The 23,751-nt window shown below is 31.6% G+C and overlaps 6 protein-coding genes across 10 annotated transcripts in view; 2 read left to right on the forward strand and 4 right to left on the reverse strand.

Moving 5' to 3' along the window:
* eIF3e (eukaryotic translation initiation factor 3 subunit E) overlaps nt 1-1,637 on the forward strand; it is a 5,176-nt gene extending 3,539 nt beyond the window's left edge. Inside the window, exons 7-9 of the mRNA XM_018033733.2 lie at nt 48-259; nt 325-588; nt 1,389-1,637. Of these exons, the coding sequence (XP_017889222.1) occupies nt 48-259; nt 325-583 (471 nt within the window). The 3' untranslated portion in view covers nt 584-588; nt 1,389-1,637. The remainder of the gene's footprint in view (nt 1-47; nt 260-324; nt 589-1,388) is intronic.
* Nucleotides 1,638-2,018: 381 nt separating this feature from the next.
* Nucleotides 2,019-6,238, reverse strand: armi (probable RNA helicase armitage). Its single transcript, XM_026818067.1, has 6 exons — nt 5,424-6,238; nt 4,478-5,360; nt 3,583-4,412; nt 2,882-3,451; nt 2,573-2,818; nt 2,019-2,501 (listed from the first exon to the last, which is right to left on the reverse strand). The coding sequence occupies exons 1-6, from the start codon at nt 6,231-6,233 to the stop codon at nt 2,112-2,114; spliced, it is 3,729 nt and encodes a 1,242-aa protein (XP_026673868.1). The 5' UTR covers nt 6,234-6,238; the 3' UTR covers nt 2,019-2,111.
* On the reverse strand, nt 6,172-6,718 carry LOC113463815 (uncharacterized). Its single transcript, XM_026818069.1, has 2 exons — nt 6,365-6,718; nt 6,172-6,263 (listed from the first exon to the last, which is right to left on the reverse strand). The coding sequence occupies exons 1-2, from the start codon at nt 6,616-6,618 to the stop codon at nt 6,236-6,238; spliced, it is 282 nt and encodes a 93-aa protein (XP_026673870.1). The 5' UTR covers nt 6,619-6,718; the 3' UTR covers nt 6,172-6,235.
* A 302-nt stretch (nt 6,719-7,020) lies between these two features.
* LOC108630434 (uncharacterized) lies at nt 7,021-8,596 on the forward strand. Of its 2 annotated transcripts, none has more exons than XM_018033734.2 (2): nt 7,021-7,583; nt 7,978-8,596. In XM_018033734.2, the coding sequence occupies exons 1-2, from the start codon at nt 7,061-7,063 to the stop codon at nt 8,094-8,096; spliced, it is 642 nt and encodes a 213-aa protein (XP_017889223.1). In that variant the 5' UTR covers nt 7,021-7,060; the 3' UTR covers nt 8,097-8,596. The 2 variants fall into 2 exon arrangements, with proteins under 2 accessions (XP_017889223.1, XP_026673869.1); XM_026818068.1 differs by having other exon boundaries at nt 7,021-7,708; nt 7,978-8,066.
* A 1,615-nt stretch (nt 8,597-10,211) lies between these two features.
* LOC108630430 (maternal protein tudor) lies at nt 10,212-22,217 on the reverse strand. 4 transcript variants are annotated; one of them, XM_026818064.1, is made up of 14 exons: nt 22,109-22,217; nt 20,865-21,522; nt 19,546-20,562; nt 19,021-19,458; nt 18,846-18,914; nt 18,079-18,557; nt 17,942-18,009; nt 16,907-17,824; nt 16,397-16,811; nt 16,134-16,321; nt 15,100-15,264; nt 14,554-14,711; nt 10,412-14,454; nt 10,212-10,352 (listed from the first exon to the last, which is right to left on the reverse strand). In XM_026818064.1, the coding sequence occupies exons 2-13, from the start codon at nt 21,482-21,484 to the stop codon at nt 10,440-10,442; spliced, it is 8,550 nt and encodes a 2,849-aa protein (XP_026673865.1). In that variant the 5' UTR covers nt 21,485-21,522; nt 22,109-22,217; the 3' UTR covers nt 10,212-10,352; nt 10,412-10,439. The 4 variants fall into 4 exon arrangements, with proteins under 4 accessions (XP_026673865.1, XP_017889218.1, XP_026673866.1 ...); XM_018033729.2 differs by lacking the exon at nt 22,109-22,217 and adding an exon at nt 21,868-22,039; XM_026818065.1 differs by lacking the exons at nt 18,846-18,914; nt 22,109-22,217 and adding an exon at nt 21,868-22,039.
* A 762-nt stretch (nt 22,218-22,979) lies between these two features.
* Nucleotides 22,980-23,751, reverse strand: part of Rnf146 (Ring finger protein 146) — a 5,917-nt gene continuing 5,145 nt past the window's right edge. Inside the window, exon 5 of the mRNA XM_018033737.2 lies at nt 22,980-23,160. Coding sequence (XP_017889226.1) covers nt 23,116-23,160 — 45 coding nt within the window. The 3' untranslated portion in view covers nt 22,980-23,115. The remainder of the gene's footprint in view (nt 23,161-23,751) is intronic.

The raw sequence follows: 23,751 nt of genomic DNA on the forward strand, positions 1-23,751 counted from the left end.
ATATATATATATAGATTCTAAGATTAATCAATTGTTATTTCTTATAGGAGTCTTATACGTATCGTGATCCCATTACGGAATTTTTAGAACACTTATACGTGAATTTTGATTTTGATGGAGCAAGACAAAAGCTACAAGACTGTGAAACAGTTCTATGTAGTGACTTTTTCCTAACTGCATTACACAGTGAATTTGTAGAAAATGCTCGCTTAATGATTTTCGAGACATTCTGTAGAATACATCAATGTATAAGTATTGGGTAAATAACTTTATATTTTTAATTTTTAATCAACTAACGACGTTTTCAAAATACTTTCCTTACAGAATGCTTGCAGAGAAACTTAATATGGAAACAGACATAGCGGAATGTTGGATTGTCAATCTAATCCGTAATGCACGGTTAGACGCGAAGATAGACAGTAAGTTGGGGCATGTTGTAATGGGTGGACAGCCTGCATCGCCGTATCAACAATTAGTTGAAAAAATTGAAACCCTAAGTGTTCGAAGCGAGGCGCTAGAAAACTTAATTGAACGTAAACTAAAAGCTAAGAATCAGGATTCTGCAAATATAATGTGGAACTAACTGAGGTCAGTATCATTCACAATCATTTTTCATAGATCAGTTTTTTCCATCTTTGCAGTTTAACTCAAAATTATTAAGATTCTCTCCATCAAGAAATTATATTTTATATTAAAGAATTTAACTAAATATCGATCAAATCACTTTTTAACAAGCTTTTTCTATTATTAAATACATTTTTAACAGTTGTACCATTCTATACTATACAGGGTGTCCCAGAAAAAGTGTTAGAGCTGAAAAGGGATCATTCTGGAGGTATTTCTGAACAACAATTTCCTTTGGTAAAATGCAAAGTGAGTCACGGTTTTTGAATTATTAACGAATAATACTGACCAATAAGAGTGCGTATAGGGCCCGCGCTATGCCACGGCCGAGCATCACGATCCGAGCCAACCTATCCGTGGCTGGGAGCAGACCCTACGCGTGCTCTCATTAGTCAGTGTTTTTCGTTAATAATTCAAAAACCATGGCTCACTTTGCATTTTACCAAAGGAAATTGTTGTTTAGAAATACCTCCAGAATTATCCCTTTTCGGCTATAACACTTTTTCTGGGACACCCTGTATATATCACTTTTGTATAACGAACTAAAAAAAGGAGCCATTATGCTAACATTTGTGTTCATTAACTTTTTTAAAAATATGCTAAAAATCGTATTATAATATTAAATCGTATCCTATATATAAGCAAGGTACTATTTATTCATCAACTCATTCATATACGTACGAATCAAAAGAATTCATCATTAGATTCTCGTATTCTAAATGTAAAGTGATTTTTTTATTTTTTGACGGAAGACTTGTTTACAGTACTAAACGTCTTGGAATCTGGTTTTGTGACATCAAAAAGCAAAAAAGGGCAGATAATTCAAACTGAATCTGTAAGCCGAATACACGACAGTGAAATAATTCAATTCTACGTATGTAAGGTGAAACCAGAATTAAGACCGTGAAATGAATATATTTTTATTCATAAACTTTTTGTTATAAAGTATTGCATGAGTAAAAATATATTGGTTACAATACTGCATAAATATACGTGTATACATTACAACGCAACGACTATTGTATTTTTTTTATATGTATCTCCACATCTCGTTACAAGAAATACGTGAAAAGAGGAAACGCAGTTTAGTATTTTTATTCACGCTTGTAAGTTCGAGTCTCTTCAGAAACTTCAATATTGATTTTTTTCTACGATGATCTAAACCGATTAAATCATAAAAGTAAATGCAAGTCCAAAAGTATGTATGTAAAATCATTAAAAGTAAATGCAAGTCCAAAAGTATGTATGATGTATAAGATAAAGATAATATTATAGGTGTGTAATTTGGATTAAAGATTTCCACTAATTTATGTAAGATGATTTTCAGTTTTTTTTAATGTATGTACGCTCTTAACGACATGGTTTATTTTTTCATACAAAATGTGAACATAAAATATTGTAGATACAGAAAAATATAATTTCACTACTGAACAATACAGGCTTCAATGAGTATAAAAAAGATTTCTTCCAAAAATACTTCACTCAAATCATGAATTGTTAATCTCTTCATTGGTCAAAAAATTGTTTGTTCTCGTACCAAGATCATCTAAATCGGAGTAACCGAAACTACACCCGGTATAAGAATCTCGATTTATGCAATATATTAAGACGCTTCTCCAATACGGATCTTGGGCTAAAAGCTTAGGATTTCCTAAAATGATGACTAAAGCACGAGCTCGAGTAATTGCAACGTTAAGTCTTCGAGGGCAAGCAACAAATCCAAGGGAATGTTTAATATCTTCATTCACCAAACCAGCCGAGGATCGGACAACTGATATAATGATTACATTACGCTCTTGACCCTGAAAACCTTCAACGCTACTAATTTTTGGTAATTCTACGTTCAATTCCATAAGTAATTCTCGTATTTGAAGGACCTGCAAAAAAATGAGGGAACGTTGCAAATGTGTTTTGAAAAAATTATATAAGATAAAAAATCAACTTTTACCTGTTTTTGATAAGGTGTTATAATTCCGACATCATCAGGTGAAAGACCGCATTTGTATAATTTCAACAGATAAAGATATACTTGCGTTGCTTCTACTGGATTATACCAACTCGGACTATCATTATCTTTACAATTCTCCCCAATTACACCATGAAACACTATAGCTGGCGGAGAACCTTTTCTTTCTGGTAATTCGGCAGCTAAAGTTTCTAAAAGTTTAGCTTCTTTACTTTCTTTCGGAGATACCTGTAAACGTCTTTTATCAGTATTATAATATAAATGAAGTGACGATGAAATACATAAGCATACCTGTGCTTTTAGTTCAGAATCATAAAATAGCGAACTTGATAATTCAAGTATTTCAGGTAAACTTCGGTAATTGAAAATAAGCCTGGTGACAAGTTTTGGATTATATTGTGTTTCAAAGCTATTAGAATCTCGTTGATAATGAAAATGTCGTAACAATCTAGACAAAAATGATTCGCCTAAACCAAAATAATTTGCTAATTTGCTTTGTACAACTGGTCCAAGTTGCAATGGATCGCCTGCAAGAATTACTTGTCCGTAGTCAGAATGAGTAAAATTTAACGGTATCATGATCTCTGGTTCTGTTGCTTGACCAGCTTCGTCTACTAATATATGTGAAAAATGTCCATGAGGAAAACCCATGTTATTCAATATTCCTAATGCAATACAGGTACCAACAGTAATCCTATGACGACCAAGTACACTCATAGGACAATTTATTCTTGGTCCCACTCCATTATATTTTGCTTTTTGAATAGAATTTTCGTCTGCTAATTCTGCAGTCGCGCAGTACGGCAACAATTTGCTGGGTATGGAATCATCATTCAAACAGTGATGAGCTACAAGTCGTACCTGCAAAAGGAACATATTAAAATGTAAACTTTTTACGACAGTAGTTAAATTTTTGACATATTTATAAAAAAAATGTTCATGTCATACGAACATAATACATAATATGTCATAGGAATTTAACATATGCGTACCATATCTCCAGGTCTAAGTACACCACTATCCAACAGCCTTTCTGATATAAGATTTGCCGAGCTATTAGACGGTGTTGCAACTAATAATCGGCTCTCGGGTATGAGTGTTAAGATTTGCAGTATTATTTCACAAAGGGTACTGGTTTTTCCTGTACCAGGGGGCCCAAATACTACGTAAGGTAATGGTCGAGCACGGCCTTTTAACACATTCCTTACAGCTTCCTTTTGATAATAATTTAGATTTTCGTTAAACCAATATAACTTTCGTTTCTTTACTTGCGAAATGTATGACAATAAATTAGTATCACAAGTAGAAGTTGGCGTCTCCTTTGTATCTTGTCTCAATTCATGTGCAACATTTTTATTAATATCTGTTTCATTCCTAGATTCATCGTAGGGCACATCTTTTGTCACTGCAACAGTTTTTACTGATACTTCTGTATCTTGTTCGGTAGGCTTAACATTAAACAATCTTTCTACAACTGTCAGTTTTGGCATAGATTTTGACGTACTACTAGAAGATTCTGACGATACTGAATCAGTCCGTTGATGAGTTAATGGCTTCACGATTGGTTTATTTTTTGTTTCAAGTTTCTCAATATCTATTTGAGATTCTTTTTCAGTAATACTAGTAGGAAATAAGAAGTTCTGTCCGAGACGATGTACAGCCATATTAATTGCATTATGGCAACGTTGTATAGAGGTTCGTGAACATTTAAATGTTACTTGACAAGCTTCGTAATTATATGTGTCATGAAATTTGTAGTGGAATTTTAAAAAGATCTCCTTATTCGCAACTTTATGGATGTATCCTTCATATTTTAATTTCCCTATACACATACAAAAAAGTTCACATTTTATACAAATTCCTTATGTTTATTTGTTAATAGCATACCTTGAGAACTATCCCATATAAATGATACTACAGCTCTGTCACCAATAATAAGAGATGGACGTTTCTCAGCAAGACCGGGAACTTCCATAACTAAATATTCTCCACAGCGTCTCATCACCGCACTATCTATGTTATATTGTTGCATATTTAGTATTTCAGCTATTTCTTCTAAATATAATAAAGTATGAAAACGATCTTTGTATGTCTCCAAACACAGCCTATTCGATAAACTGGGTATAGCATTTCCTATTTCATATTCACAATCCGTTTGTGACTTTTGTTCGTCGATACATTGCAATATTAGTTTCCAATAATGTTCAGGAATCTTAAAATGTCCATTGGGTACTTTAATAAATGACGGCGGTTTACGAAGTCGAACACCCGGGATATAAGTGTCTTGACTGGATTCATCCAAATCTGGCACACGAAATTTGGTAACTTTGATATCATCAATTGTACTGTTCGACTTATTCTTTGTAGTTTTTGGTTTAACAGTAATATTAAAGATTCTTCCAATTTCAAACTCTTTGAACTTAAAGATAAATAACTCTTCGCTGATACCAACAAACTTTGCCGTACATTTGAATATGTAAATTAATGTATCAGAAGGATTCAAATCAAGTGAGACTGCATTAACAGTACTTGGCTGAACTAATGTTAATTGAGACTGAGCTGCCTTCGTCGTAAAACAGCCTTTAAGCAACACATGAGTAGTATCACCTACATTTTGTATCGTAACTCTTACGTTTTTTTCTTCTTCTATCTCTAAATCAATATTTAAATTCTTGGTAATGATGATAGAATTCTTATTTTCCAAAAGGTCGCTTAAATCCTTCTCGTTGTATGTTGAAAAAACATCGCTTAATGGTGATATTTTAGACACCTGTAAAAGATAAGTTTCATTCTATTTCAATCTTGAATTTTTTGTTTAAAATGCAAAACTTGCCTTAAATAATGGAGCTACTGTTAGTGATCTCCATTTATACATTCCTTGATCACTCTCAATGCTGTCACTAACTACTTGATCCCCAACGCAGGGAATATATCCAGGATCACATATCGTTTTATTAAACACAATAACTTTATCAATGACACCAAATGCTTTAATTGGATCAAAACTAGATATGGTACCGACATTTAACATAGACCTTAAAGGTTGAACCCTTTGTATCTCCAAAATTTCTTCATTCAAATCATAGGAACTTTCATTAATCTCTACCTGTGACTCTAATGTTAACCAATCACCAATTACAGGAATAAATTCGATTTGTACTTTGTCTAAGTTTACAACAATGTCATTTGGTTGTATAGTTAACAATCGATTATCACGCTCTGTAACGTATCCAATTATGCATTTTGTTAGTGATTGTGATTCAGCAATATTTGTTTGGGAATTTAATACTCCATTATCGCATGATCCATCTATCTTGGAAATAATTTTTATTTTGTGCTTTTGTTTATCATTATCTACTGAAGCTGAATATAAAACTCTATCCCCTACTTCGAAATCATTTATTGCTATCTGTGCTTTATCACAAAAAAAAATATTATCAACCAAAACATAATCTGTGGCAATGAAAGTGATATTCCCTGTATTAAAACTGGTGTTCTTATCAAAATATTCATTTGTTTGTATTTCTTTTTTGGAAGCATTTTCGATTCTTGCTATAGCATTATTTATTTCATCTGCGTCATTTTCAATAATTGATTTTTGCTGTGTAATACTTTTCATAACATTATATATAAATGACAACATAATTAATTCCTATTGTTTCTATCCATATACCTATAAAACATATATTATCATTATTATTATTAGTATACATATTATTAAATATATAAAAGAGTTATTTATAAATTTTCAAATTTAATGAAGAAATGATTTACCAATCCATCGGCTGGTATCTCCACTCTGTTGCTTTAATGTAATCTAATTCTTTCTTTAATGATTGAACACGTTTCAAATGTAGCTCTCGAAGTAGTCGTTCCTGTTGCTTTTGATCCTGTAACTCGGATTTGATTTGGTTCAGAATCTTTGAAGTTTGATTGCCGACAGAGGTTAATTCTGAATCTTGGGATTCCGGTGTTCTCTGTCCGGACGAGTGACTTAAAGTTCCAGACGATAAAGTCGAGGAATTCATAATTTTATGAAAAACATTTCAAAACTGACACACATTATTTTATAATTTCCAATCTTCTTCACTATTTAGTTTTCTATTTAACAAATATCAAACTGTCTCTCAACATGTATATAATACATACACACTCATATTATATATGTACATTTTTACTTGTGTGTAAGACACCTACCTAATACCTAACCTACTTACTTACCTTACCTGGCTATTCACGATTGTGTGTGTTTTACATTATTGAGACTTTGAGACGATTGAGCCAATCAAGTCTGCAATAAGTACAGTAGCGGGAAAATCGTTTTCGTATTTTTAAAATATACTGAACAAGAGTTCTTCTAATCAGTCTCCTGTCAAATTTTTCAAACCTATTTCACGTAGTACCTCAACATTAAAGTTCCTTTCGTTGAAACTCTATCTAAATTCAAAGTATATCAGACATAAGCACAACATGAAACGCTTACGTCAGCAACTTAATGTCGGTACCTCGTACGATCGTTTAGATTTTAAACCGTTTGGATTTTGCTGCGATATCAAGAAGTATGGTCCAAAATCTCTACCGTTAAAACACGCGTCTGCGCCACCTTTTCCACTCAGTGGTCCAACGGGAGAAGGACCTGATGTCAAGATTCGCATTCAAGAAGAAGACGACGTCCTACCCTCGACCAAAAGAGGTACCCAAAGGAGAAGAAGTGTGCTTAGACTCGGTATGCGAAGTGGAATACGAGTTGGCCAAAGAGGTGGATTACGAGGTAATCAATCTCGTGGAGTAATAGGACCTATGCGATTCGGTCATCGCAGAGGTAAAATCGTTAAACCCACGGGCGAGCAAATGAAATGCAAACGATGCAGAGGTCCTCTTCGGTACTATTTGGAAGAGGAGATAGAAGTCGCTCTCGACATCATAAAGAAAGATAAACAGCAAAAATATAATGCTGAGATGGAGAAGAATATTAAAATTGCTAAAAAAAGGGGTACATATATATATGTGATGTATGAAAGAATGATAGGATGTTCCAAAACAATTAAAGATATTCCTTCCATTAGGTCACTCCATGAGTAATTCAAATACCTTTTGATTTACAAAATATCAAATAAGGTAGTTAGCTTGTAAAAGTGAATCATTTGTATAATTATCTTTTTGATTCTTTAGATACCTATCAACATCTGATGTTTTGAACAGCTGTTCTTATATTTTATTTTTAATTTTTTTTAATTTAATATTTACATTATTTATGGCTGATCTGATATACCCATGTATTTCTAATTGAAGGATTAACTTCGCTGATATAAACTAAATCATAAATCGATATTAAATAATACTTCAGAGATTTTAATATACTAAGGTAAATAAGTTTCTTTAAACAGCAAGAAGACGACATCAAAAATTAAAGAAGATGAAAAGTATCGTTAAAGTAGACACAACCGATGAGGAAAAAGAAATGGCGGAAAAAGATCTACATGGAGATGATTCGAAACCTCATTAACATAAAGAGAACCGACAATGAGTACAAAAAAGAAGAAGTTTATACATAACAGAAATGTCTCACATTTAAAGGGATGTGTCATTTTCTACGTAGAATGATAAACGTTCTTAGATTTATACTAGAAAATATATTTTATTGTTATAATAGAAATGTTTACACAATAATCTCATGTTTATTAGACTGTGAATGTATGTATAATGTATATATAAATTGAAATCACAAATATGGTTATAATCATACGAAATAAAAGATAAATGAAACTAGTATTTATAGTAGTGTTTCTTTACAACTTTTAACATCTTATTACGCATAATTAATTATTTAATTGAACAGATATGTTACCAATTTTAATTTCGATTTTATTGAGTACATTTAAATTTTTTCTTTTTACCGATAAGTCTCTTTTTAGTACTTCATCTGTTCTAACTACGCATGTATTTGTTTATTATTAACGTCATTCACAAATATTACGTACTATTTTTATGGGATCATAATTTATATTAGCATTCAACGAACGGATATCAATTTTATAAACGAATTCGTATATGATTAAACAAATAGAAACGAACGACTGCCTATCAACAATAATTTTTTAGTACTGAAGAGTATGTACACTTTAAGCTCTTATTTATTTATGATTTGAATACCACAATAATTTGTAGCAATTTTAAATATCTTCAGTGTTCGCAACGTAGTAAAAAAATTCATAATTAGATCATGACGTGAATTATGCATATTACTATGCGAAAAGACAATTCGATAATACTACATGTATGTAATATATACGTCAATTATAAAATATATCAGCAGTATCATCTTGAACTCAATTTAATGTTATCATTAAGATTAAAACAGAAGCAAAAAAGCGTACTTTATCGATATATTACTAGTACGTAAAATAATGAATTCATATTTATGATAACTACGTATTAACATATAGTATTTATAATATGATAGAAATTACTCTGCAAAAATTATATTTTCATAATTCTCTTAGTTTATTTATATGAATAGTAGGATATCATTACTAGAAAATGGTGAACACTTTGACAATTAATGGATTCTTTTTTCATAATAATAAAAATGATTACAATAATTCTACAAAGTTAAAAAACTAAGTGTACATAAGGAAGAACTAACATTTTAAATGTTATCTTTTGTTATAAATTTGATATAATTCTATGAAGTTGAATTGTAACATTTTACATTTTCATCTTACAATTAGTACTATAGTAATCATATATTTCTACTACTAGTTGTATGCTTTATTCTTAATTATAAATGTATAGACTGAAATTTCATGAATTTCGATAGAAAAATGTAACATTTGAAAATAAATTGTAATTTCACGTGACGTTATTTTAAAGCTTAAATTTTCATTAAAGCTTATCAGTAATTAGTGATTAAAAAAATTTACCTTATCAACGTAAAATTTGAAAGATTTGTAAGAAAAATAACGAAAATATTAAAAAAATATATGTATTTTTATTATTAAGAGTTAATAATACTGTCAAACATGTAAATTTATATTATTTTCATATATTATATCAAATTTATGTTTAATTTTTCGAATGATCATATGTGTCTTATAATATCCATATGAGATACTGAGGTACTCCATATAGAAACAGAACAGTGTTGAATTATTATATACGAAGCACAATCATTATTATTCTTTGGCAAAGCACCAGGAAAATAGTTAATTAATGTTGTTATACTTTGTTTTATGTTAATGTTAAAAGGATTTGTTTAATATGTAGTACATAATCAAATAATGTAGACTATTATCTTCACTTACATACTAAACAGAAGACTGAAAAATGAAAATGTGTTACTTTTGTCTCTTTACATTTAAAGCTGCAATACGCATTTGGGAATGTTCTCTAGTATAAATAAGAGCACAGTAATCTCAAATTCTGTGCATTCGTAATAGTAATCACGTTTTCTCAAATAACGTAAATGTAATAAAATTTTCATAAATTCAAAACAGGTCTAGTTGAAAAAATAACAAAAGGTCCGCTATTTGCGATTCCATTATGAGTCAAGCGTTACGCTGAAATACAAAGTCAGTCTTTGCATATTCTCTGATGCACTCTGATGTACTCTGATGTAAAGAATTTCTTCATGACTTTTATTAATGTGTCCACAAATTCTTGTTTCAGCACTTTCATCTTGCACATTAATAATTCTACATTTATTGATCGATGTTCCCATGTAGATAGAAATCCAAAGGCGCTCGCAGACAAATCGTACTCTCTGTGTAGAATTAAATCTTTAGAATCTATTATACAGACATTTTTCGCTATTATACTTACACTCTTCAATATTCTTGTCTTTAATATTCTAACGTTTGTTGTTTTCTGTAGATTGTAAATTCACTGATGTCTGATCGGTTGTATCCTTTACGTCAGAATAAACTTGTGAACTTAAAGTGTTAATATTTTCTTCACTACTGTCTTCAGAATTTTGTTCGTCAACAATGTTACTTTCTTCTTCTACTATGGTTGCAGAATCTATGTCTAAACACATCCTTTCTTTCAGATCTTTTGTATTAGATGGTTGTGAATCTGTATTACTAATACTTTTTTCAGTACTACTTTTTGATTTACTATCTTCAGAATCATTTTTCTCACTAATCTTACATTCTGCACTAGATATATCTATAGGTACATTTGCCATGGATACATTTTTTATATCCGCAATATCAGAACAATGTTCAGTATCTATACTGTGAATATTTTCTTCAAGAGTACTTTGTGGTTTGCTATCTTCAGAATCTTGTTTATCATTAATCTTACATTCTTCAGTTGTTTTCTCTGTCGACACTTTCTTTATATTTGTGGAAACTGAGTGATGTTCAAAATACGCACTGAGAAGATTCTTTTCAATGGTACTTTGGGATTTATTTTTTTCTGAATCACTTTCATCACTAATCTTGCATTCTTCACTTGCTATGTCGGCAGACATTTTATCCGTAGATACTCCTATATCCGTCGAATCAGAGTGATGTTCAGAATCCGCACTGGGAAGATTCTTTTCAATGGTACTTTGGGATTTATTTTTTTCTGAATCTCCTTCATCACTAATCTCACATTCTGTATCTGTTCTCTCTGCAGGTCCTTTTTCCAAAAATACTTCGATATTCTTGGTGTCAGTGTGATGCTCAAAATATATACTGCTAACATTTTCCTCAATATTACTTTGTTGTTTAATATCCTCAGAATCTTGTTTGTCACTACATTTTGCAGTTTCTATTTCTGATAATTGTAAATGTGAGGAGACCTTCTCCTCTATGTCCTTAACATTAGACTCCGTTATGCTCGCATTTAATTCATCAGTGTCTTGTAAGTGACTTTCAACATCATATTTGTCTTCATTATTAAAGCTTAAAATATTAGTCACCTTCTGCGAATCTGTGGAAATCTGTTCTGGTACTTCCATACGCTGTTCATCTGTAGTTGTTTCCAACATATCGTTTTCTTCGGAAGTTTCCGATTGTGTAGTTATATTTGGTTCACATATATCCTCTTGATTGTTATATATTTCTATTTTCGAGTTCAATATTACTTTTTCTGTTTGTGATGTTTTTGATGGAGCTTCTTCGTTTACAGTTTTGCTATCAACATGTTCTTTGCTACTCTGTACATTAATTTCAGTACATTCTAAATTATGTTCATTTTTATGAACATCATTTTGTGTCTTTACATCTTCCCCTACTTTGTCGATGTCGTCTTTCTCGTGAGATGCAGTAGTGTCGCTATGATCCTTTATCGTCTCCTCATCTTCTTGTCCTTCATCTTTCTTCATACTTTGAACTATTTCATCTACAGTAAGTTCTACAGCAAAGCTACCATACGGAGATGCATCGCCTGCACCTTCTTTTATTTTTTGCTTTGGACTTTCATTTTCTGACGCACTTACATCTGCATTGTATTCTTCATTAACATTGCTTCTTGTTTCATCAATATCATCTGTTTTTTCTGATTCCTCACTCACATTTTTATTTTCGTACGAAGTTACTTCTATTCTGTCTTGAGACACAGTTTCAGCCGTTGGTATTAAAATATCGATAACATTTCTGCCATTATATATTAATTTAACATAAGCGGGATCATTGCTATTGTCAAGAATTTCGAATTCGAATACCGTTTCACCACCTGCGGCAAGTTCTTCGAATTTCTTACAAGCCTCCGAAGGCCAATCATCTACAATATCTGGCATTTTCAAAGCGCAATGTTTTGCCAGAGGAGAAATACTTATAATATCTACGGGCAACATACGTATTTCGTTTGTAATTGCTATATTACCATAATCTATGTACAACACTTGAGTAGCGTCTTCCGACTGCGAGATGATTTTAGCTCTATACCACATACCATCTTCCAGAAAGATCGCAGCGCAAATAGTCCCAATTTCAGGCGCATTTAACGGGAGGAAAGTAGGCGCCGCTTGTAATCTATCTGACATCACGTTCAAATCTGTGATATTACTTTCAGTTTGAATCCAAAAGTCATCAGGTGAATTTAAACGGCTAATGTATACATTTGGGACATTCTCTTCGCCCAAGGGAGGTAATCGTTCCTCTATGGTTGCTGGATAAAATTCACAGAAGTTTGCAAGCATTTCCGTTACATTTTTACCGTCTAATGTTAATTTTACCAACGATGTGTCATCTTCCTTTAATACTTCTAACAAAAATATAGTTGCTCCGTCGGCTGCTAATGATACAAATTCCTTATAAGCTCTCTCGGACCACTCAGTGACTCCTTCTGGCATAACCAAGCGACATTTTCTTGATAGGGGAGGAATATCAGCAACATCTGCGGGTATAGCGCGTATCTCGGTTGAAGTAGCGGAGTTTCCATAATCAATATATATAACTCGCGTAGCATTATCAGTATGTGATATAACGCGCGCCCTATACCAACAATTATCCTCCGGATATTTAGCAACGCATAATAAATTTTCTTTAATCTCCTCGACTTTAGGAAACATATGTGCTACAATAAATCTGTCACTCATAACTTCCAAGTCGCCGACAGATTTTTCCTCCTGTATCCAAAACTCATTAAGAGAGTTAAGGTGACTTACGAAAGCAGAATGAGGGTCCAGCTCGAGATCAACTATTTCGTCTATCAACTCTTCTTCAGCGTGAATTTTGACAGCAAGATGCTCTTCAACTAACATTTCGCTAACGCTTTTGTCGTTTATCAATAAATCTACTCGTTTTGGAACGCTATTTGCTATCACAAAAGCTTGTATAGATTCAGCAGATGTTATTAAGTTTTCAAATTTCTCACAAACTGCAGTATTCCAGTCTTCCGAGTCTACTGGGATAATGTCTAATCTGCATTTGATCGAATGTACGCTGGTTTCTTTCCACGAGTCAGGTAATATTCGAATACTTCCAGAATTATTATCGATCACATCCGTGTTTCCGTAATCAATAAATCGTACAGTTGTAATATCTTCGTCCGCATCAAGTACTTGTGCTCTGTACCATGAATCATCTATAGTATATACAGCTGCGCACAAACTTCCTTCTTCTAATATTTCATTTACTTGCGTAAACGTAGACGCTTGTACTTGAAAACTCCCTTGCATATTCATTAGGTCCGTGGCATCATCGACGTGTTGAAGCCAGAATTGACTAGGCGAATCTATATGAGAGACAATCACGTCATATGTACAGCCCACTTTCATATTATGAATCTGTGGTTTTCCTGTTTCAGATGTCTCCTGTTCTGATCTTAAATTCAGTAATCGAAGTTGATCGCTAACTTTTTTTCCATTCAATAACAGCTCCGCAACCCATTTTTTATTTTTATTATGAAAAACAGCAGTAAGCTCTCTGTTCATCAAATAATCTTGTAGAATGCTTAATTGTTCGGATACGGTACCATTTAGCGTCACTGGTAGAGATACATTGATAGCTAATTGATGAGGTGTATAAAAACGAGGATCCAAGCTTGCAATCATGTCAGGAGTAATTTCTTCACAGTTGCCATAATCAATGAAATTTACATAAACTCTATTTTCGTCACATTTTAGAATTTTAGCTCTATTCCAATGACCATCTGCACTTTTAGCAGCACAAACAAGATTCTCTTTCGGTTCTACTAACTTTTCTTTTGAAGAAGTATTGTAATATTGATTGAGTGCTTCAACTAGATTTGTATCTAATATGCGTTCTGAAGTCCGTTGTAGCCAGATGCTAGCAGAATGATCCGCGAAAGATACTGATACTTTATGAGTTGAATTTAGAATAGGCATTGGGCAAATTGGCGATATTTGTTCAGTTGCATTTCCAGTAAAGTTTATTCCATTACCATTTGTATCAAACAATTTTACGATAAGTCTGTATCAAAATTAGAAACATATATAAGATTATGAGAGTGGAAGAGAGAAATAATGCAATTTTCAAAAAACATCTAATAAACGTGAATATTGCAATTACCTATTGTTATCCACTTCGTCTACGTATATGATTACTTCTTTTCCCTCAACATGTTTTTTCAATGCAACGTCTGCTTCGGGAACAGATACAACGTTCAGAAGAGAACATTCAATTGCCTGATTCTGCATTATTGCGAGTTCTCCTGGCAAAGCTAGCACCTAAATGTATAAATTATTAATTATCGAATACTTCATCAAACAAAAATTCAATAAAAGCAAATAACATATTACTATTTATCTACTATAGTAAAATTATATTATTGAGACACTTATTCATAAGTATTTAATTCTGTGTCTTGCATAACGCTAGTTTATACGTAAAGAATGCAATTAATTTACAGTTTTACAATTCAGAAACTAATAATCTTCATAAGAAATTCAACATTTTAATACTACTATAAATTTACGAACATAAATGTTGCGTCAACATCATTCAATGCAGCAAGTATGGTATTAAGTAACTCCTACTCCTAGCATAGTTTTACATTACTTGTTATAAATTGAATCTAGCGACTGATCTCCTTTCTTTTTTCTTTGAAAAACTCACACTATCTGAGTGAATATCATCATACGCTCCAGTATCAATGAATTTTACATCAAAGCCAGTAGACTGTGAACGGCTATTGATTACACCTCGTCTCCAAACTCCGTTTGAATAAACCAGACAACCTGTGCCTAGACATATCTCATGGGTTGATAATCGTTGCATCACCTGCCATTGCCATACTTATTCTTACCGATATTATTCATTCAAACTTTTAGACAATAGTAAATAAAGTTCAATTTGGAATTGTCTGTAGTGATATTAGTTTTATATTATTCGTATTTTTCACGAACTTTAATTACATTTTTTCTGATGAGATATCCATTAGTTCTCAAGTTAACATATGCATGTATGAATGACATTTTGATTAGTGTCAAACATCACAGATTATGTAAATCACTAATAGACATACTCAATGTGCATAAAGTATATATGATCATTTAAGTCATGCAATGTTAAATATAACATAAACACTAATATCTTCGTCCGCAAGAAATGTATGAATATAATAAATTATAGACAACACACAAATAAAAATAAAAATATTACCTATTTTTCTACTTTAAACAAAAACTTTATAATATAAATATACCTATTTTACGTATGTTCAAATCATTCAACTAATATAATATAATTAAATTATACACTCCGAGTATTGAGTACCGTAAAATATACAAAATTTATTGATTATTATCTTACAAAAAATTTCAATTTATGAACTACAACTCTAAGTGATAATTCGAGCGGCAGGTATGTTAAATATTCGTATCATAAACGTATAAATATATGTACATTTTACTTTATTGAAAGAAAGTTATTGTATTATAGTATCTTGGAGATATATTTTACTGATTATGTTATTAATACCATACATCGTGCAATGAAATATAAGAAATAATTTATGATTTTTGTTAGTTAAAGAATTAGAATGATACAACAGAAACATTTGTATTATTTATTACGGATATGTAAAGAAGTGTATTTTCTAATATTGAATAATAGAGATATTTACAACACTTTAGGTGTATGCAACATACCTCAGGATTTTTGTCAGTCATGTATGTATTAATTATACTTTCACATTCAATAGCTGAACCTAGTTGAATATAAAATTTTGATGTAGTTTGAACACTCGAAACATTTACTCGAAGTGTCTGGCCATTTAAGAGATTTATATCGACTCTTTCCGCATTATACGAAATTAGCGATATTACAGCATTTTTGCCTGGAAATTGAATTTAAATACACGGATTATATATTAATTAAAATGAAGCATACAATAACCACAAAAGATACCTACCATCATTTGTTACATCAGTTCCTGAACTAAATAATGCCAGATTCTTTTCGACTATGGTATTAGCTACATCATTCCCATTATTGACCAACGATACTAAATATTTGTTGTCTTTTATGTCGTGAAAAGTGCACTCATATTTATCAGCATTGAAGCAATTATCAATTGCTTCTGTATTTATTTTAGACCAGTTAAGACCATCCTGTGAAACAATATTTAATAGGGAACACAGCATAGCTTGTTTAGGAAGATGCAGCAATCTTTTTTCTACTGGGTAAATTTTTTTAGGATTAACCACAGCACTATTTCCAAAATCGATATATTGGACAAGATGACCATTTAATTTATTCAACTCAATTATTTCTGCACGATAAAGAGCTTTATCATCAGCAAACAACGCTATGACGGGAGATCCAATCTGGAAATAATGAGAATTTGTTTATTAAATATGTATAAAATTTGTTTATTAAATGTGTCTGCAATCTACGCATAAATAATTGTTCAAATTACTACCTTTAACATATGTGAAGCCACTGGTTCTCTACCAACATACATTTTTTGAATTTCGTTCATCATATTTCTGAATTCATTTTCACTATCAAGTACATGACAATAAAAATTGTTTGGATTAATAAACCATGTAATAATTACATTCTTCTTAGTTCCAGGTGTATGTGAAATTGTAGCCCACTTAGCATCAGAAGATGCACAGTCTAGTTTATTTGATGTTTTCGTACTAATAGTAGTTGTTTGTTTAGATATTGCCGCTTGTTTCATTTTTAATAAGTCGATATTTTCACAAAATCTTTCGTTTATAAAAGCATTTGTTGGATAACCATCAACAACTTCCTTTAGCAAAACACTAAACATACCATTTTCTTCTGTTATAAATTCAGCTTCTAACGTTTTCCCAGTAACCGCGCATTCAAAATGTTTTGTTCTATCTTCATCAGGAATATCATTTCTTATACCAAACAGTTTACAATGTATCGCTTGTATTGGAAGTTGCAAAAATTCCTTTTGAATAGATTTAATTTTATCAAATCCTATTCTTTCTGTGTTTCCATAATCTACAAATTGTACGTTTGCACTGTTTCCTTCCACAGATTTAATTATAGCTCTATACCATCTTAAATCTTCTGCATATTGAGCAATACAATACATATCATTTAATATTTCCGATTCTTTCATTAATTCTCCACCATTTTCATAAACTGACGCAATGTTTGCCATTAAAGTGTCCAAGGCAGTATAATCGGGACTTAATTGTATGAAAAAATCCGAAACATTATTTGTATAGACTATTTCGCAATTCTGTACAATTCCAATAGTTACATTAGGACGAGGAATATGAGATTTGTTTCTCTTTCTGATAGGACTGTATCTTTGATTAAATGATTCTCCTTCGGAAGAAGAATTCATAGAATTAAGCTGGAAATAAAATATAACTTACGTACAATCAGATGATCAGAACTACATCAGCGGAGATGTACACATACTAAACTTAATACAATACTTTTAGTGCGTATCAGTAAAAATATATTTTACCTTAGTTTGAGCTAATCTATATGCTTGGCTTTTTTTATCTTTAACTCTGTTATTCGCATAGGAGTCACCTATTGTTGATTAAAAATATTCGTTTGTAAATGTTTTTAAAGGTACATAAATGAATTTAGAAAACTTACCGTTTGTCCTTCCGCTTCTAAAACTGCCATCACCATCCCTGTCACTGTACTTATTACCTTGTACTTTCCCAGAAGTTCCACCACGTCTAGAATATCCACTGCGATTACCACTGCTCCCACGTTTACCGCTACCTTTAGACGATGTGTCTGATTCTTTATCGCTCCAACTCTTTTCAGAAGAATGCCCTTTAGGTGTAAATCCCAAAGATCTGTTCTTCCCATCTCTAATACCTTTCCCACCATTATAGTCGTTTCGACTATTCCACTTATCTTTCATGCTTTTGTTATTAGAATAGTCATCTCTATTAAATTTTTCACTTCGCGTATCATTACGATAAAAATTACTTTTCTCATTCCTATTTTCCTGCACTTCTTCATTTGATTCGTTTTTCCAATTTTTACTTTTATTTCTTTCTTGTATATTACTATTTGGTGATTGACGCCATGAATCTGACTGATTCTTATTTTGCCAGAAATCACTGGAACATAAATACGTGTCATATACTCCATTAGCACATATTAAAGAAATATTTAAATAGTATTAGAAATTCGAGGAATTAATTTGAAATCAAATGAATATAAAGTTTTATGAACAAAACTGCATTTTCGTGTACATGAAATTATTACGATATTACAGAAATAATTCACAGGAATTAATTAAATAATATAATATAACGAAACATATCCCAGTTTCAAAATCAATAAATGTACAACGTTCTAGAAACAAAAAAGAACATTGAAGTTAATTCTTTTATCATTAACTTTACCATGTTGTTTCTATATTTATTTCATTTTTCCATTGTTGAACCGAATACACTTGCATTTTTGTATATGACCTGTGATCCAGTAAATAATATCTCAATTTATTTAAATTAGGAACTTTTAAATTCTTTTATTTGGAATTAAACCATTATGTACTTAAATATAAGAACAAATGAATACCTTTGATTGACTTTATGTTGGTTTGATTGTATATTGGCTATTTTAACAGAATGTTGATGTTCTGTAACATGATAATCTGATGGTTCATTAATTATTGTCGTTTCAGTTCCAATTATTCGTAACATTTGGGATTTAATGTTTTCATTTTGTTGTGGTTCATATAAATCAACTACTATGCCTTCCGGATTTACATCTACAACCTTTATACGCAAACATTTTTCCAAAATCAATAGCTCAAATCGATTATGAACTTCTTGAGTGCACGGCAAGAGTTCCCAGCCATTCAGAGAGCACTTCGTAGCTTGAGCTGGTAATTTTTTAACTAAAGCGTCGCATATCATACGAAGAGACATTGGAGCTACAGTTTCTTCATTACCATAATCCACATATAACACTTTTACATTATTCGCATTTACAGCTAGAATTTGTGCTCTGTACCTGTAATAGTTAATAGAAAAATAAATTCATTTAAATTGCTTGTGTATTCTAATGCACATTATTTTGTTATATATGTATAAAACTAACCACTGATTATCATATAAAGCAGCACAAGGAAGACCAATCTTTAACTGTGATGGATTTAAAGTGGGTGCTGCTGCGCAGAAGTCTGCTAAATTCGACATCACTAGTTCAAGAAACTTAACATTGCTTTCTTCTTGTACAAAAAACTTTCTACAGGATTCGACATATGAAACGATCACAATTTCTTCTGCGCCTTTTGATAGTTTTTTAGGTTCATGATATCCAAAAGTTGGAGAAGTTAAGGATGTTATTGCAACTGTTGACGGAAATGCTAGTTTAAGAATTTCCTTTATATTTCTCCCATTATCATACAAGTCACCATATTGAACCAAAGGTGGTCCCTCAGGTGGTCGAACGTGAAGAACAAGTAGTGTTCCTGATATTATTTTCTTGAAACAATCCTTCATATCATCCGTAACATTTAATTCGTGTACACCACTTAGTGTAAATCGAATAGAAAGTACTTTAGGGTTGATAAAATGAGGTGGTAATTGGAAAATATCCGTATATGGCAAAACTTCAGTATGACCAAAATCGACGTAGTAGAGTTTACACTTATTTTCCATGACAGACATTACAACAGCTCTACAAAGTACACCGTCTAACGTATAACGGCCCAAACACACTGATCCAGGTAAAGGTGGTTCTTGTAACGGCTGCAATGGATGGCTGTTAATGTCTTTCATAAGTGCGCTCAGTATGTGAGAAGTGTTCTGTAGCTGTATGGAAAACTTATGTGGGCCATCTTCTACGAATGAAACGTATACTTCATGTTTCGATCCAACGTCCAGTACTCGAGACTTAAACACAAGAGCTTCTGGAACGGGGTTCTCAAACATATGTTGTTGCTGTGCTGCACAACATACGGGAGTATTTTGCTGGAATCCACAAATTTCACTTTCACTGCTGCGTAGAGGATTCATATGCTGCATAGGTGCCATTGCAGCATATGTATTAGTAATAACTCGCTTGTTTGGAATTTGATAAAGTTGCATTTGAGGATGCCGCACACCTTTTGACCTGCAAATGTGCATGACAATTTTTCATAAAAATAATGTTTGTCACGTTTTCTCGAAACAAGGTTGTTTATATTATTTTGGAATTAAATTAAAAAACTGTATTTATTATGATAATAGAATATACTTCATATCATTACTGAGCTCTTTATATATTATTTTTAAAAATTAATGTTACGATTTTTTGATAAGTTATGAAATTATAAATTATTCATTTATAAAATATCAAGAATATAGAAATTAATATTAAATACATTAATATTGAATAACTAAAAACTGTGAAATAATGTAATATAAAATAGGTACCTAAGCATCTCTGCATATGTTGCTTTCAGTGCTAAATTTCTGTTGATCAAAAATTCGCTGAAGTCTTCATTGTTATACCAGAGTTTGATGAAGCGATGAGTACTGTTTGTACAATGAATTAAAATTGTATACTCATTGTACCAAAGGGTCTTCTTAATTGACTCAACTATTTTGTTCTCCCAAACACCATTTACAGGTAATACATTCATTAAGACAAAATCAAATGCCACAGGCGGAAATGATTGCAAAGACTCAGAATCAGGTATATTTTCAAGCAAATGTACCTCTTGAGGTGGTAATACTTCGATATTACCATAGTCAATAAATTGCAAAACTATCATCCCGTCAGGACAAACATTAAGAATTTTTGCTCGGTAATAGCCCTCATTGTGATATCTAGCACAACAAAGTGCATTCACAGATAAATTAGCTGCTCCAGGTCCGATGCAGCCTTGACTTCTGGTGAAATGTTCAATCAAAGGTAAAATCATGCGTTCCACGCATGTTGCTGAGTTTTTATCAACCTGACCCCAGATCTTGAGGTATGTGTCCTCTGCTTCAACATGGGTCACAAAAAAAATCAACTCTTTGTTCTGCTGTATACTCATTGTGTCTGGCATGTATCTTCTTCTAATCGACTACATAGATAACTTGCAATCTAAAACAATAATTATTTGCTAGATAAGTTGAATGTGCATTTTTATTTAACCCTAACCGTTAATCAAAAGTGGGCCATGTTGGCCGTGACTGATCGAATAATGAGACCGGAAGATCATACGAACAGTTCTTTACATTCCAACATATTCCTTTCTAACTGCATTACTTCTTATTTGTATATTATTTTAACAAGTATCGATATAAATACATTTATTTATATATTGTATGTATGGTCTAAGGTACCAGTAAAAGGTACCAGTAAAGGATATCAGATAACCATCTTGCAATTTCGCGAATAAAAATGTACAACTATTCATTCGTTTAAATGTAATGCAATAATACGTACATAAGAAAAGCCTTCACAAAAATTGCCTTCAATCAACACCAACCAATATTATTCTTTGTTCAGTTCGAAATGTATGCCGTATACGCTACATTTGTTACATATGAATTGTACATGCACACATAGATCTAAAACCGTATCACAGATATTCAGCACTGTGCCGATATTCTTGACTTGATTTACTACTATGGATATATGTGTAAAAAATGTACACATCAAAATTAAAACTAGAATTGAGACAAACCTCACAAATTGTGTATCAAACACATGTCTTCAGTCCTCGGAGATAATAAAAGAACATTATTGAACTAATACTTTTCTACAAGATTTCGCTCTCCTCAATAACACATGTAAATCTGACGGTTGACCGGCTTTGGCGGCTTTATGTCACCGACATGGAATGGAACTTTTTGAACATATTTTTGATAAGAACTAATGGCGCGAAAATTGAATTTTGCTTAGTGTTATATCAAAAGGGTTGAATATGCTTTATTTATTTCTTAAAACATTTAAAGAAATTCAGTAAATGCGACATACATCTAAAGCACTATATCTGTAATATAATTAAAGTAATAGCAAATGCAACAATAGCAGTAAATAAATCTGAGATTTTTAATAAATAACTTAATTATAATGACTGTACTATAGAAAAGCCTATACATATATTTTTATATTATATAAACCGTTTATTTTAAAAGTGGCCTAAGTTCAATTAAAGCTATCAAAAAATATATATCAATTATGTAAAAAAACGCATATACTATTTACATTAAACGAAAGAAATTAAGGTAGTCTACTCGAGCAGCTTTTGAATATCCTTTATTACTAAATATTTAATTTGTTATACTCCATAGGTATATGTATGTACATATATTTATTCTTTATTTCTATGTATGTATTAAAATGATTGCTGAAAAACGACATAAAGATATTTACCATGCTTAACAATAAATTAGACCGTTATGACAGAATAAAGTATATTTTTACAGTTTTTTTATAATCGCGATACTATAAGATGCTTATATATACACACATATATACATGTAAAGCTTTTGAACATTCTTATGGTATTCTTGTATTTTCAAATGTATAAAAACACTTGTCCGTTGCTATAATTTCAACACTTACTAGTTTACTTGTATTTTTGTACTTTACTAATAGAACAATTTATTTGAAAACTCTTAATACTTGAACACATGCTGAAATGCATGTGCTTTTGATTACACTAAAGGATTCTGTAGTTTTGGCAATTTATTCCTCTTGCGATGAGACCGAGATGCACTGCGACGCGATCCGCTACATGCGTTGATGTGATATTACAACAAAAGAAATCAGTTAGAAAACTTATCAATCCTTTATTCCTTTTCTTTAAAGAAACGAGTGAAACAGAGTTAAAATATCATGGAATTTCAAATAGAGATATTGTTCATTTACTTTACTAAAAATATAACGATGAGAAGCGCCAATATTTGACCTACATATACATATAAGTACAATAAAGCAGGGAAATAAACTCTAGAATCACTCGTTACGTATTATATTGACAACATTATGATTTAACGCAATTGATAAACGCAAATGTGTAATCACATTTTCAATAGTTTAGTATCTGAGAATAAAAATTTTTAAGGAAGTATTATATAATGATGATACAGTTACTTTGTACTTAAATTAGTGTGAAATTTGATGCACAATATATGCTATGATTTAATCCTAGTACATCAATACATATCGACAATGATGATTTCGAAGGCATTAAGCGCACGTACATAATAAAATAAATAAAAGAATAAATAATAAGTGCGAAAGTGCTTGATGCATCAGACTTTCAAAGAAGATCTACAAATGTTTAACACCAATTATATGACTATTCTTAGCACTATATAA

This window comes from Ceratina calcarata, unplaced genomic scaffold (assembly GCF_001652005.2).
Source record: "Ceratina calcarata isolate Rehan_Ccalc_2016 unplaced genomic scaffold, ASM165200v1 scaffold76.2, whole genome shotgun sequence".
Lineage (NCBI taxonomy): Eukaryota > Metazoa > Arthropoda > Insecta > Hymenoptera > Apidae > Ceratina > Ceratina calcarata.